General features: G+C 32.9%; 2 protein-coding genes and 1 long non-coding RNA gene across 4 annotated transcripts; 2 read left to right on the forward strand and 1 right to left on the reverse strand.

Moving 5' to 3' along the window:
- Positions 1 to 3,463: 3,463 nt before the first annotated feature.
- Positions 3,464 to 9,466, reverse strand: LOC107796908 (uncharacterized). Of its 2 annotated transcripts, none has more exons than XR_012711725.1 (5): positions 9,307 to 9,466; positions 9,117 to 9,212; positions 6,324 to 6,559; positions 6,058 to 6,246; positions 3,464 to 3,779 (listed from the first exon to the last, which is right to left on the reverse strand). It is a non-coding gene; the product is annotated as an uncharacterized LOC107796908 (long non-coding RNA). The 2 variants fall into 2 exon arrangements; XR_012711724.1 differs by having other exon boundaries at positions 6,324 to 6,508; positions 9,307 to 9,463.
- On the forward strand, positions 3,641 to 9,110 carry LOC107796907 (replication factor C subunit 3-like). The gene is made up of 12 exons (XM_075257380.1): positions 3,641 to 4,051; positions 4,148 to 4,720; positions 4,821 to 4,934; positions 5,353 to 5,385; positions 6,083 to 6,254; positions 6,344 to 6,522; positions 6,700 to 6,836; positions 6,962 to 7,057; positions 7,464 to 7,533; positions 7,632 to 7,709; positions 7,817 to 7,898; positions 8,733 to 9,110. Exons 1-12 carry the CDS (start codon positions 3,641 to 3,643, stop codon positions 8,828 to 8,830), a joined length of 2,043 nt encoding a protein of 680 aa, XP_075113481.1. The 3' UTR covers positions 8,831 to 9,110.
- Positions 9,467 to 14,359: 4,893 nt separating the features above from the next.
- Positions 14,360 to 15,699, forward strand: LOC142162164 (uncharacterized). The gene is made up of 2 exons (XM_075218488.1): positions 14,360 to 14,890; positions 15,220 to 15,699. The coding sequence occupies exons 1-2, from the start codon at positions 14,360 to 14,362 to the stop codon at positions 15,697 to 15,699; spliced, it is 1,011 nt and encodes a 336-aa protein (XP_075074589.1).
- Positions 15,700 to 16,063: the final 364 nt, after the last annotated feature.

Below are 16,063 nucleotides of genomic sequence, written 5' to 3' on the forward strand. Positions count from 1 at the left end.
GTGGGCATAGAGAATGGAATATAACATATTTCTTGAGTTTTTTAAAAGATTTTAATAATTACTAATTTCCATTGAAAAGATTTATATGGTTAAAATTTATGATTACTTTGCATTGAAAAGATACTCTTGCATTACTGAATACTATTCTTTATTCTTTTATCTTATGGCTTCAGCAGGATAATTCTAATAATGAATTTTCGACACTAGGGTTAATCTGCCACTGGTGATATATAAATAGATCAAAAAAGCATTTTTAATTTCCATTTCCATGATTTTTTGCACGTTTTTCCTACTCTATTTCCTTTTCATCACCCCGTTCTCCTAACACATTTCCTAATTGTGTAGCCCTAGCCCATTCAAAAGCACCAAATTTCCTTGTTTGACTTCGATATACATTTGTTCTGACTTCCGCAAAATCCTTTTAGTGTGTTAAAAATATGTCTTTATCTTTATTATATTAAAAAGGAAGCTTTTATACTTTTCTCATGCCCCATTTGGATCTCTTTTGGTCAACGCGAGTTCACCCGTTGACCATGATTCTACTTATTTTTGGTGTAACATTAATTAAATAAATAAAAGAAAAGAGAGATAAATCTTCCATGAAAACGGACTAATCTCCGTTTTGGTCGGATGTCGATGTACAACATTCTTTAACAATATCTTGTATAGAAATGATGTTACTGGATTATTTCCTTAAAAAAATTGTCAAATATAAAATAAGTTAATAGTTTATTGTGTTTGCACAATATATATTCAGGAGTCGCTAGTATTTGCACCAAACATGTATGATTTGCTTATAAATGTATTCAGCAACAAAATGGGACATTATCTATCTCGGTTTGTCTTCATGATTTGTGTGAAACTATTCCTTCCAATGTATTGTGTGAATAATGAAATGGTTTTAAACTCTTCCACCATGATATAATGTCTTTTTAAGAAAAGGATGTGAGATGCATGCCGCAACGAAGAAATAAAGAGATCCTTCTATTAACTATCGTATAATGATGTAATTGTTGGGTTTTTTGAGTAAAGGGTGAGAATGAAAAACGGAGGGGAAAAATAAAATTTTGAATTAATTCCTTTACAAAGAAACTTTATCCTTCGTCGGATAGGAAGAGAAAAATTCTTGTGCTTATATATAGAAGCTCTTCTAACTCTTCAAGAGTTGAGAAGAGCAAGCATCGCGTCGTTGTCGTCACTTAGCTTCGGCTTCGAATTTAATAGTAATTTAAATAATTTCTACCGAATAGACACCTTGTTAAATGAAAGTCATTTTTGCACATGTTGGAACTCAACTTCGTTGGTTATAAATACAGAGATCCTCATTTTTCAGACACCGAAATCTGCAAACACTCTCCTCTCTCTTCTGCATTGTTTCATTATTTTCTTCATGGGAAAAAGTAAGCATCAAGTGTGATTTGCTCCGCCAATTGAGTTCGTTGATGTTTTGTGATTTGTAGTGCCACTACATAGAGTAGTTATTCCTTTCTATCCTGAGAGAAATTAATTCAAAACCTTGAGCAACCGTGAGGGGATTAAATTCTTTAAGGATACACAAGCAACTTGTGGGCTCAAAATTATTTTTTTGTTTCTGTTTATTGCATTATGCTTTATTGCTTCTTTGATTTTTCTGGTTTTGAACATGGTTTACTAACAATATATTTTCACCTTAACTTGTACGGTAACTCTTATGATTTATTTCGGTTCGATGTTATATGACACTCTATTCCCAAAAAAAAGAGAGAGAGAGAATGCTCTATATGTAGTCAACTAACTTTTAAAAGCTTTTATTAGCAAAAAGAGAAGAAGAAAAACTTTTAAGCTTTTCATTTTACGATGATATGATAATATAGACGCATAAATTTCAAAATGTTTAAGATTACAAACTCCTCTAATTCTTTCTTTATTTCTTCAATTCCATTGCTAACACCTTCGCATAAATAAAACGCATATACTATTAGTTGTTTAGTTTGATGCAAATATTAATTCTTTCCCGTATAACTTTTCATATTTTACAGGTTTCATCTACGAGGATAATTGCCAAGCTGGGGAATAAATCACAGATGATCTCATCTGAAAGGGAAGTGATCGCCACTGATTCGCTTGAAAAAGACATGTACAATATTTGGAAAATGACATAAATTATTTTTTTTTAAAAAGGAATTTTCTTGCATAAACTACGGAAAAATAAAATATGGGAATTCAAGCTTTGTTGTAAGGTTTTTTAAAAATTTCTTGAGGATATCCCGAAGTCCCACCACGCTAACCTTCGAGATAAACAATATTTAAGACCTATATTTATACACATTTTTACCCAACTATGTTCTAGAAAGCAGGCTGCTATTCTCTATTGAAGGTTTTAGAATCAGATATTATTTAATACTACTATTTGGAGTCATAATATGTTACTAGAATTGATCAACTTTGTGACAGCTACTGCATTGACAACCAAGTTGACAAAGTTGTTTGCAATTTTTAAAAAAGTTCTTTAAGTAGAAAACCTCTTCTTTTTTCTTTTTTGTCTTTTTAATGTGAAAAAGGTTTAAATTTTGTTTATATGGGGGATGTCTACATCATAAAATCCATTAAGAGGAAAAGTGACGTCTACTTGATTATCTTTCTTTTCCTTGTTTTCTTTAATTTAAGTTTTGATACAAAGTATATATTGTTTACCCACCATGAAGGAAACTACGTAAGAATTAGTGCAAAATTACTACAGTAAGGACATTTTGATGGTAAGGTTTTCAACTTTAGTTGCTAAGACGAGCTCATAAGATCTCAAATATATCGTTTTATTATCTTTGTTCATTCCTTGCTTAGATAGGATGGCACCTATTGGGTTTTCCTTTAATTTAATTACTACTTCTCTCTACTGGTGTTTGTTCTTGCTTCGTAGCTCATTTTTTGTGCCAAAAATGGGGGAAGAGCAGTACACAATCAGGTCACACATAAGATCATTATGGGTAAACTTCAATGATAATCATTGACAGAATTTGAAGTTTATGAGTTTCAAAATTGCCACCAAACCCGTTACTAGGTTCACAATTAAATATCTATACATATTTAATGGATTTTCTACTACAAAAACAGGATCTAAACAAAAGCTATTTGATTCATCCGAAGCCGTACGCAATACTCTACCTCCCCCTTGAGCAATTACAGTGTCTATTTGTGAGGTCAGCAATTGTACTTATTATGGATGATTGCATATAATTAATCTTTTAGGTAATATATATAAAAGTTAAACTCATTAAAAAATGGAGAAGTGATATAAAGCACAAACATCCCTAGAGATGGAACCAAACAACAAAAGTCAAAGAGTAGAGATAGATTAACCTTTTACTGGTCGTGCGCTGCTTTTGCATGGACTATTGCCTGCTATACTGTCTCTACAGTAATAGTACAGCCATGCAAATTAAAATAGGTTTGACTTAAGTTCAAGAAAGAAAAATAAAACATTGTTCATAACGTAACATCCCTTATGATGTTCTCTAGATGATCGCCCATGGACCTACTGTTGAAAGTATCTTTTTTCCATTCACATTAATATCATATAATTGAGTTAACTTACAGAGTTCTTTTTTATTACCTCCTTATTAATCCTCTTTTCTACACAGCAACTTTCAATCTCAGCTCTTCAATGCCGAGTCCATCAATCCCACGTTCAAAATCTGTTCCCTACAACATATCAGAAACTCAAAATTCTCCTACAAACTCACTTACAATACCTCCTTCAGTAAGATCCTCCAAATCAGCTGACTCATTAAAACCAACATGGCCTAAAAAAGCAAATGAGCTTATATCAAGAAAGGTTGGCTCATCTTCAAATAACTCAAATTTAACAGCTGATAATCTCGCGGAATTCAATAAAAGAAATACAATTCAAGAAGAAAAGAGATACTCTGCAAGAAGTCCATATTATAAAGGACTTACTGATTCATCCAAAGTGATTAATCGACAGAAGTTATTAGCAGAGTTTAGTAGTCCTGGAAAAGATAGCATATCGGCTTCTTCTACAAGTTCAAATTCTAAATCCAATTTAGCCAGCAAGGTAATGTTGAAGCGCGTGACCATTTCGTCTAAAAGCTTAAACCGTTTAAGAGAGCATATATTTTTTTAATTACTTAATTATATTATGTCTCACCAGGTACAAGAATGGAGTGCATCTTACTTTGTACGCAAAGGCAAAGAAGAAAGAACATCCTCCTCCTTGACTACTTCTACTGGGAACAAGAACATCCAAGATTCTTCTTCATCAGAGACAAAAGATAAAGGAGTAATCAGAACGACAATCGGAGAAGAACTTGGTATAGATCGCAAAGGAGTTAGAAGAAGTTCAAGAAAAAGCAGACACAGACTTTCAAAATCAGATCAGGGGAAGCCTTTGAGGGAGAGAGCATCAGAAATGCAAACAAATATAGTAGTACTACCACCACCCCCTGCACCACCAATAACATCACCACCAAAATTGTCAATACCATCTCCACCGCCAACTCCATTAATATTGCAAACGTCATTGCAAGATGAAGAAATTGAAGCAGTACCATTACCAGCTTCACCAACTCAAACTACAGAGGATGAAAAAGATACTACAAAGGAGCAGGATATTACAAGTCCAGAACAGAAAGACAAAAGATTTAAATGGGCTGATAAGTATAGGCCTAATGCTCTTAAAGATTTTCTATGCAATAGAAATACTGCACTTGAACTGAAGGCTCTGGTATATATGAAATTAATCTTGAACAATCTTTTTCCAAATTTTCCTTATTCATAGCAAAATACTAAGACACGACACGCTTTTTGGATTCTAAAATTTGCAGGCAGAAACAGATAGCAGTAATCGTCATTATATATTTGCAGGACAGCCAGGAGTAGGGAAAAGAACCATGATATTTGCTCTGCTTCGCGAAGTTTTTGGACATGATAAATTACAGGTATATATAGTGTACATTTAATTGATTCTCTTTAAAGCTACAAAAGTATCAAAAGGTTTAATCCAGAAAATATGTTAATTTGCCACTTTAGTAATAAAAAGCTAGACGTGAGTTGTAAATATCACGAGTTTAACTTCTATATACTACAAGTGCAAACAAACTTTTCAAGTAATAAGTCACCTTAAAAGTAACTACAAATAACTATGCATGGAAAGTAAGAGTAGTAACCAAAAAAAAAAAAAATAGGTTGGTTACCTGCTGTAACATGTTAAAGTACGCTGATAGTAAAAACATTTTTTAACAATGTCAGTGTATGTATGTTAAATCCAAGAATCGCCGATATCATGTTCTATCAGAGAATCGCCGATATCAGCACTTATCAAATCATTGACTGATGATGGTTTCTTTGCTTTTACAGGCAAGAAAAAAGTGCAAGGTGTTCTACTTAAAGGTATGAAGACCTTTGTATTGTGTTCATAGATTATGCATACAAAGATCTGAAAATGTGTTTCATATATAGAGCCCATTAGATGTCTATTATTGGTGGCATTTGAACATATTGAAAAAGTTTTACCAGTATACTGCCATAATATAAGTGACGTCTTTTATTACTAAAAGGATCTCTGTTTTCCAAGGATCACAGACCGAGCCTCACAAACGAAAAGTATCAGCAAATTGAAATAAATGGAGTAATTTCCAAGTCTTCTAAAGACATAAAAGTCTATTCATTTCATGTAACATTCTACTCGTTCATGATCACAACACGGGACAAATGTGCACAAGGCATCAGACGGCAAGTATTCATTTGTATCCCCTGAAAGTATGTCTATGAAAACTAATATTGTAGAAATAATTTTAAGCATTCAACTACACCATCCAATGACAGACTATCTTTCGGTCTAGAATATGACTGTAAAAGCCACAAATATCACTTCATGTATTTATAAAAAGCACATCTCCAGCTTATATATTTAAATGGTTTTAACTTATAACAGTGTAAAATTTAGACTGGTTATAGAAAATTAGACATTATTATCAATGCACGGAAGTTAAAATCTTATTTTTTACATGTCAAAACATAGAAGTTTAAATCAAATTAAATCAAGTAGAACAGTGAAAGGACCTTCTCAAAATGCAATGCATTTCAGGGAGAAGCAGTGCCGAGCATCCAAGTAAATGTGAAGGAATCAAAGAAACATGTTGAGATCAATCTCTCTGAAACTAAAGGCTATGAGAAACATGTCATCGTAGAACTAATCAATGAGAGAAAGCACAAAGCATCCATCAGATCAGCACCTTGCCATCCTGAAGACTGTAAAGGTATTACAAGCTTTTGCAATTTGTAGTACCCAAAAATGGACAAGGAAAGCCTTAGAAATGATCACTTACTTCATTTGTAATGTACACAGCTATCATTCTTGGTGAAGCTGACAAGCTATCAACAGATGCTTTGCTATATACCAAATGGATGTTAGAGAGATATACAGGTTGTTATATGGTCTTCTTTTGCTGCAGTGATATCACAAAGCTCCAGCCAATTAAGTCTATTTGTAAGGTTGTTCATCTCCAAAAACCTTCAGATGACGAGGTGCGTACACATAGTACCAATATGTATTGGATTGAAGCTATATATATATTAAGAACATAAAGATTTTTTACACTATCAGTATAATCTAACATGTTATAGTAGGTTACTTAAACTCATATATAATATGCAGCTCTCTCTTTCCTTAACTAACTTGAAAAAAGATTTTCTTGTTGACAGATTGCAGATGTCTTGGAATTCATAGCAAAACAGGAAGGAATCGAACTACCACATAAACTGGCAGCACAGATTGCTAGTAACTCCAAAAGTAACCTACGTCAAGCAATTCGCTCTTTTGAAGCTACCTGGCACTTCAAGTAATGTTCGGCTTTTATAGATAATGAATTATGTACACAATCCTCTATCAAGATTGACTGTTTACAAACAGCTTATTCTTTTCTATTGTCCACTCACTAACTATAGCAGAATGTATAATTATCAGCACTTGCTTGACTGAGAATCAAGAAATCAAGACAGGGTGGGAAGATGACATTGCAAAGATTGCTAAAAACATAATTGAGGAGCAAAGCTCAGAGCAGTGAGTATAACTTCACATCATCAAAAAGTTACTCTCTCGGTTCCATTTATATGACACACATTCCCTTTTAGTCTGTTTAAAAAAGGATAACACCTTTCTATATTTGGAAACTCTTTAACTTTAAACTTTCCATGTTACGCTTAATGACATGCTTTTATAGCCATAGAAAGATCATAACATTCTTAAGACCACAAGTTCTAAGGGTGCTTTTGGTATGTGTCAAAATTATTTTTTTTACTTAAATTTTGTGTCCAGTCAAACATTGTCCTATAACATGAAATGGATGGACTAGAAGACATTTCTATGACTATGAGGACATTGTTCACTTCACACTAAGGCTCTTCGACATCCCAATTAAGAGTTCCCGGCACTCATAATACTAAAATCAAGAGTTCATTTCTCTCAGGCTATACGATATCCGTGGGAAACTGCAGAATTTGATAGAGCACAACGTGTCTGCTGAGTTCATCTTTAAGGTAAGAGGTTCTTAGTCCTTATAACTATTGCTGGAAAATAATTGAAGCTTTTCACTAACTCTTATTTCTCATTTTTTACTTCGCTTCGTATATGGAAGACTTTGGTAGAAGAACTAAAGAGTAATTTGGATGACCAATTCCACAAGGAAATTGACACTCTGAAAATGAAGTACAATGTAATGAATTTTACACATTTCACTATTATATAGTCATTCTATGTTCACCAATACATTAATACAGAAGCAAATAACTAAACTTCTCTTTCTCTTTTTTTCTCATTCAGATAAATTCAAAGGATCTGGAACAGGGAAAAAGTGATAATGATGCAGTGAAAAAGATTGTTCACCAATTTATGAAGGTTGAAGGTATTTGATGGAAACTGTACTCATCATTTTTCCTTAAAAAAAAAAAAGACAATTCTCTTAATCTTGCACCAAATCTTTCATTAAAGCATTTGTCGCTCCTATAATACTCATCTACTATAGTCACCATATTTTAATCTTATGTGTTAATTTTTTATTTATCTTGTCATTCTCCTGGAAGATTGAGTCTTAGATATCTTAATTATTTGTATTTAAGTACCGTAATCTCGTCTAATCTTACTATATCTTGTACCAATTCATTTCTTCTCAAGCACCTACCAAAAGACATTCTTAGTACTCTATCTTAATGTCAACACATATCATGTGGAGATCCTTCTTCATTTCCCTATAATTTCAATCAATTTTCTTAGCAAAAATATAGTCGTTTGAGGTAGAACTACCTAGCATGAACCCAAATTGCCTCTTTTTACCATCGTAATGTACCTAAATCTATGCTCTATCACTATTTTCCAAAGTTCCATCACATGATTTAGTACTCATAAGTTCAAAAACTAAGATAGTCCAACAACTTAATATGGAGTTGTCGAATTGAACGCATTTACTGGGACACACATAAAATTAGAGGATCACATATATATATTCACCTATGGTTATACTTTCTTGACACTTTGAATCCCTTTTATTTTACATGCTATACTTGTTTAACCTTGAGGCCATATATATGGCACTGCAGTGGTAATTCAGAAATCAAGTTCATACCACGTTTCTGATTTATGCCACAAAAGTCCAAATGGAAAAAGAGTTGAGTATCAATGTTTCTAAAAGATTTGACTCTCTTTTTTTTTTTACTTTCTTTTTCCCTCTTTTTCACTGCAGAGTTCATAGCTAAATTCATGAGCTGGTATAAGACTTCTGTTCTGAAGAAAGGAAATCACAACCCCTCACAAGCCCATCCCTCCAAGGGAAATAATTAGTTTGGAAAAAATTCCATTTGAGTGATAAAGAATTTCCCAATCACTTTCTATGACAAACTTGGTTAATAACTCCTCGGTATTTCAGTTGTAAAATAAAGTGGCAATCACACTGAAGTCTGAAGCAGACATTTTATGTTCTTAAGATATAAAACTACGTAAGATAAATAAAAAAGGCACTCAATAAGTGTATGTTTTCATTGTTCTGGAAGGGCAGTTCTATGAGTTATTCTCCATCCATTCTAATATTATTTGACACTATTTTCTCATTACAGAAAAAGAATGTCACCTTGTTAGCTATTTTTTGCACGGCAGAAGCTTATTCCCTCGTTGCAAGAAATCACAGTTGGTGTATGTAATCTCATCTCCTCCTTCACTCAATGCCCTGTACATATTTCACCAACCAAATAGCAATTCCATCAACTACTATCAATTGCAGTCAATGAATGAAAAATAACTAAAATTATACCCACACGTACCTTTTCTGCTCTGCTGCAACACACGGTTAACTGTAGATTGACGCATTTTATCTGTTTGGAATAACATTTTTTGGTTATTGAGTGGCTTTCTCTTGATTGAAAAGGAAAAAAAAAGTGGCTTTCTCCGTTAAGTAAAGGGTTAGTGTATATCTTGCACTAATTAAAAGAATCCTACCTATTTGGATTGCTTGTTTTAAGTGTTTTTAAGCCAAAATCCTTTTAAGTTATTTTATAGTGTTTGGATAAAATTAAAAAAGGGGTTTTAAGCACTAGTTTTTAAGCTAAAATGATAAAAACAAGCCAAAAGCCAAAAGTTAAAATTCCTAACTTATGACTTAAAAGCTATTTTGGCTTAAAAGTTACTTAAAACAAGCTCATCCAAACGGGCTCTAATAATGTGTAGAGAGATGTATAAGTAGGAGTGGCAAATGGGCGAGTCGGATATGGTTTGGGTCAAAACGGGTAATAAAAAACGGATCAATTATTCGACCCGATCCATATTTAATACGGATAAAAAACAGGTTAACCATGACTTCTTGTATATGATCACTTTTGGGAGAATTCTTAGTCTCCCTAACTTGAGGAACCCCCAATTTGAGGCTTTACAAATGTAAAAGTTAGACTCATTGGTTATCCATTGGTTACTCGTTGGTTATCCATTTTCTAAATGGATAATATGGTTCTTATCCATATTTGACTCGTTTTTATAAAGTTCATTATTCAACACATTTCGTAGTGGATAATATGGGTGGTTAACTATTTTCTTTGAACCATTTTGCCACCATAAGGGACTAAATTGAACTTAATTCTATGTTTAAGGGACTAAATTGAACTTAATTCTATGTTTAAGGGACTATTTGAGTTTTTTTTTTCTCCCGCAGAATCGGGCGATTTACAGTCGTACCCTATATTTATGCCACTTTAACCTGTACCCTATTTTTAAAAACTATTGATTTCCTAACCAACTAACAAAAAATCCGTAATAATATGACCATTATACCCCTTTCAAAACATATAAAAGATGCATCAAGCATACCTAGATTCAAATTTCAGATCACCTCCGTATCTCCTCCATCGCTCCGTCTCTCTTGAGATCGCCTCTCGCAAAGCAGATTTGAACCAGATTCAAATTCCAAATTCAAAATTACAAAGTACATTGTAAGTATTCAAATTCATATTCAGAGTTCAAAATAGTTTTTGAATTATATGTTTTCTGATTGATTGATTGAAGTTGTTTGACGAACTTCACTGATATGCTGAATTTGCATTCTAAATCTATTTGACGTTGAATTCTAACATTCTAATCCGACAAATATGCTGAAATTTTTGGTTTATTTGCTAAACAAGTTGAAGTTATTTAGTTCATATCTAAAAAAATCACCAAAACGAGCTGACAAATAACATAACGAAGAAAAAATTATATTAAAATATTCTATGAGTATTATCATTGTTTATTTGCTAATCAAGCTTAAGTTATTTAGTTCATATTTAAAAAATTCAACAAAACGAGCTGAAGTTTTCATATTGCACAAAATTTCATATTGCACAAAAACTTAAGCATTAGTTGCTGAATTTTTTTACGTAATCTTTAAAAACTTCAGCAATATGAGCTGAAGTTTTTTAGTTAATATTTAAAAACTTCAGCAGAAGGAGCTGAAATTTTCCTATTACACTGGATAAAAAAAATAAAACATAAATTAAAATTATATATTGCACAAAAAACTTCAGCATATGGGCTGAAATTTTTCAGTTAATCTTAAAAAACTTCAGCAAGAAGAGCTGAAGTTTTTCTCCTACATTGGGTAAAAAATAAAATATAAATTAACAACAAATGAAGCTGAAGTTTTCCTCCTGCACTATGTATTTTATTATCATTTTTTGTGGCGGGTTTCATTAATGAAAAGAAAAGCGGAGGCCCGCCATCTGCTAGCGTTGTGGTTTTCCATCGATTCTTTATCAATGGCCCACCCTTTCTTTGAACCTTGTCAATGACACGTTAGCTTATGAAGATTATGACTTCCTCACTTGACCTTCTTTCTAGCCTTTTATTTTGATTTGAAATGGCACGATGCTTAACACATGTAATTGGAGTCTGTTTCGGGGCTTACAGAAGGTTAATTCACTATGGGATTGGTAGTCCCGTCTGCTCTGACGTCGGAATAATTATTATAATATGATGATAGCACCTGATTAGCAAGAAATTCCCTGCTCTCCTCTTAGCAATGATCTGTCTAGGGCTACTTTCAAAACTGCGGATTCTGTAATAAGACCCTATTCATGGGCATTCTCTGACTTAGAATCGAATTCATACCCGCTGTTGAGGAGTTGAAGGCTAGATTGGTGGCCACAGGATACACACAAGAGTATTGAGTCGAAAACTTCATACCAAAAAATGCTTATGTTTTCAGGAATATGTAAAACATTTTTCATATAATTTTTTGTATGCTGAATTTTTTAGTTCATCTGCTAAAAATGCTTAATATTTTGTCGTGCAATATGTAATTTTCGGATAAGTTTTTGTTAATTGCTCTGTTATTTTCTAAGTTTAAAAAGAATTTTTAGTTCATGCTTGAAGTTTTCATCAAGCACTGTGTATTTTCGGATTAGTTTTTGTTAATTCCTGCTGAAGTTATTTTGTTCATTTTCTCTGCTATTTTTCGAGTTTATATAGAATTAATATTAAAAAAAAGCACAAAAAACTTAAAACTAAAACTGAATATTTCATTAAACATTAAAAAAGACAAATTAAATTACATAAATAACAAAATAACATAAATAACAAAAAGAAAAACTAATCGTCCATATTATCATCATCGTCGTCGTCGTCACTACCAGATGGACGAGCATCTTCATCAGCAAGATTATCAAATCTTGCATACATCAAAGCGTATCAAGCTTATTGTTAATTTCTTCCAGCTCCCTGTCATACTTGTCTATGAGCTCATCCAGTTTCAGCTCAAAAGCCTCTATAATGTCTTGCTTGATTCTTCCACTATTTGTCTAATGACAGCATCCATTTTTCTCCTTTTTGTATTTTATGTCTGCTAAAATAATGTGTTTGAGTGAATAAACTCATAAGGTATAGCATGCTTATATAGGGGAAAAAACTTCTGCATGGTATATGAAAAGGCAAAGAGGAATTTTAAACGTTGTCTAATAAAAAGCGTGCATGAATGTGATAGGAATGTAATTATTACACTAATACATGCCCCCAACGCAATATAATTACTACTTTAATTGTGTAGGTTACTCCTGTATACTATGCAATTAATGCTGAAACATGCTCAAATTTGTTGAATTCATTTGCTAAAATTTTAGCCCAATGTGCTGAAGTTATTTAGTTCATTTCTAAAATCTTCAGCACTTAATGAGCTGAAGTTGTTTTCCCTGCATTCATGAATCCCTGTCATACAGCTTTTTCAAAAAAACTTCAGCTGATATGCTGAAGTTATTAAGCTTATTTCTAAAAACTTCAGCACTTAATAAGCTGGAAGTTTTCTGTGCAGGATTCATTAATTATGTCATATATCTTTTTCCAAAAAATTTCAGCAGAAGATGCTTAAGTGATTTAGTTCATTTGTAAAAACTTCAGCACAAACAACCTAAAAATTCTTCTATTCACTTTCCCAATACTTGCCACTAAACATGAATCTGCAGGATGAGTTCAATTTGCGTTGTTATAACTTTCAATGGGAGTTGAACTCTTGATTTCAAATACTTGGATCATGATACAAAACTTGTTCTACTTGATAAGCATGTATCATTCAATACTTTCCTGAAGAAAATTAGTGAAGTTGCAAATATTGATTCAACCAGATATGCACTAAAAGTATGGTTTGATATCAAGCTAAATACAAGCAAAGGAATGCTTGTAACTTCAGATGAAGAACTCAGTACCTGTATACATTTGCTTACAACTGATTCAGCCTACAAGAATTGCCATTTCTTCATCGAAAAAATATAACCTTCCGAATCTGCAGCATTCAAACAATCTCTTGCATATGCGATAGATTCAGAATCTTTTGCTGATTATCAACATGAAGTAGGACAACCACTAATGGAAGTAGACAACGAGCAACAACCTTCTAACATTACAACTGCTTCAGACTATACAATGCTGCAACAATTACCCGCTCCTCCAATAAATTCATACCAGTTTGTCGATGACCAAGAAGAAGAAGGACAACTAATAATGCAAATTGACAACCAACACACAATCCAAGAAAGTTTTTTATTACCTTCTTTAGTGATAAGCAACAACGAAGATGAAGTAAACACGGAGCTTATACCGATAACATCAGATAGAATTGAAGAAATTGCTGAAACTTCTAGTGTTTCTCAGAAATCAAGAAAAAGAGTGAGGAGAAAGCTGAAAGAATCTCCACCATGTAAAATACTTAGGCACGATGCGTTGCCTGAGGAATTAAGAGTTGGATAAATTTTTGAGAACAAACAAAACATGACTAAATTTTTCTGCAACTTGGAGATAAACCAGAAAGTTGAATTCACTGACGTTAGATCATGTTCAAAGAGATACGAGCTAAAATGCATCGTGGACAAATGTGGTTGGAATGTACGTGCTACCAGAATAAAAAATTCCACACTATTCAGGGTGATAAAATATCATAACATCCATGAATGCTCTGTTGATGCAAGAAAATCATATTAGAAGCATGCTACATCAAATTTTATAAGTGAACAAATTATATAACATGTTCTAGACAAAAAGATATAGGTTATACCAGCCTTTATAGAAAATGAAATGAAAAAGAAATTTGGAATTGACATTGGTTATCACAAGGCATGGGCTATTCAAAAAGTTGTTGCTTGCATAAGGGGAACACCTGAAGAGAACTACCAGATTCTTCCTTCATAGCTACACATGATGGTGGACAAAAACCCAGGAACGTACACAAGCATAAAAAGAGATGCACAGAATAGGTAAGCAAAACAATATTAACCATCAGCCTGAAGTTTCAAAAATGTTCCTATTTGAAAAACTTCACACTTTATGATTTGTTTTTTTTGTGTTTCACTGTACAAATTTGCTTACATGTTCTTTGCTCTTGTGGCATCAGTAACTGGTTGGTCCTGTAGACCCGTTATTGCAGTAGATGCAACGTTTTTAAAGTCAAAATATCGTGGTGTTCTATTTGTTACTATATCAAAGAATGCAAACAATCAAATCTTTCCTTTATGTTTTGGTGTAGCAGATTCAGAAAACAATGAGGCATGCATTTGGCTCTTCGGGGAAATGAGAAAAACAATTCAAGTCCATCGTGAACTGGTTTTCTTGTCAGATAGAAACCAATCGATCACAAATGGAATTAGAAAAGTTTTTCCTTATGGTATCTGCCTCTATCACTTTGAGAAAAATTTAAAGGAAAGACATGAAAAAGCCACAGTAATAAATCTTTTTCAAAGTGCTGCAAGGTCATACAAACGTGAAGATTTTAATCAGTTAATGTCCCAACTCAAAAGTATTGATAAGAAAACATACAATTACATAATGGAAGAGCCTCTAGAGATATGGGCTCGATCGTGGTTCCCACGGCGATATTATGATATGCTAACAACAAACATGGTAGAATTATTGAATTCCGTTTTATTAAAAGGGAGAGAAATATCTATTTTAAGAATGTTAGATTTCATCCCAGAAAAGTTGGGAGAGTAGTTTTACGAAGGGAGAAAAAAGGTAAATGAAACTTTTCATAGAGTATCAATATGGGCAGAAGAAGAGATGACTAAGAAGATGGACTTGGCTTGCAAAATATTTGTGAGTATATTTATTAACTTCAGCTTTTTATATCTATTGCAGTGATTGACTGCTTACATTTAAAAAAATTCATATTTTTTCTTTTTGAAGCAACAATACACTAATATAGTTTGTCTTAATTTTTTATTCCTTGTTAGGTGTTCAACCTTGACTCAATGTTGTTTAGAATAAATAGTGAAGGAATTGAATTCATTGTGGACTTAAAAAAGAGAACTTATGACTGCCTGGAATTCCAACTTGATGAGTTGCCCTATCCACATGCAATTGCTGCTATTAATAAGAGATATTTGCAGAAATCTGATTACTGCTCAAATTGGTATTCAAAGGAAACATGGTTGAAAAAATATGAAGGACATGTGAATACCGTGGGAGTTCAAAAATCATGGGATATACCACAAAATGTACAATCTGAGATCAAAAAACCTCCCGATGTAGAGATTTTACAAGGAAGAAGACAAAAGAAGAGGCATATACCTGCGACTGAATCAGTACCATTCAAGTCTACCAAATGCAGTCGATGTAAACAAGTTGGGCATAACAGAACAACTTGCTTGTTTTCTCCAGCACCTCATCCATATTCCAAGAAACACACTAAAAAATACTCCAGCCTTCAATAATCCTTGGTCTGAATTTAGACTTTCATTATTGTATGACATAATTGAAATGTGATTTTTTCATACGAATAAAAAAAATAACCTCTTGTACTATTTTATATACTGCTAAAGTACAAATCACTCATTTTTGTTGCGCACGCTTACATATTTGGTTGCATTTTAAAAAAGTACGCAATGACTTCTGCGAGAAAAACTTCAAGTTACAGTATGTGAAATACATATCCTTAAACAAACACATACACACACTCACACACACACACATACACACATACATACGCGTACAACACACAAAAGAAACGCATGTACAAACAAAAGCTTCAACATCTCTAAGCTAAATTTATAGAAAAAGAACTTAATAACGTCAGCA

The sequence above is a fragment of the Nicotiana tabacum genome, chromosome 7 (assembly GCF_000715075.1).
Source record: "Nicotiana tabacum cultivar K326 chromosome 7, ASM71507v2, whole genome shotgun sequence".
NCBI lineage: Eukaryota > Viridiplantae > Streptophyta > Magnoliopsida > Solanales > Solanaceae > Nicotiana > Nicotiana tabacum.

Excerpts from the sequence above, each read along its gene's own strand:
- LOC107796907 (XM_075257380.1), top strand. The coding sequence starts at position 3,641 with ATGCCGAGTCCATCAATCCCACGTTCAAAATCTGTTCCCTACAACATA. Across the intron at positions 4,721-4,820 it reads CACTTGAACTGAAGGCTCTG|GCAGAAACAGATAGCAGTAA; the intron begins GTATATATGAAA and ends TAAAATTTGCAG. Across the intron at positions 6,523-6,699 it reads AAAAACCTTCAGATGACGAG|ATTGCAGATGTCTTGGAATT; the intron begins GTGCGTACACAT and ends TCTTGTTGACAG.
- LOC142162164 (XM_075218488.1), top strand. The coding sequence starts at position 14,360 with ATGTTCTTTGCTCTTGTGGCATCAGTAACTGGTTGGTCCTGTAGACCC. Across the intron at positions 14,891-15,219 it reads ATATGCTAACAACAAACATG|GTGTTCAACCTTGACTCAAT; the intron begins GTAGAATTATTG and ends ATTCCTTGTTAG.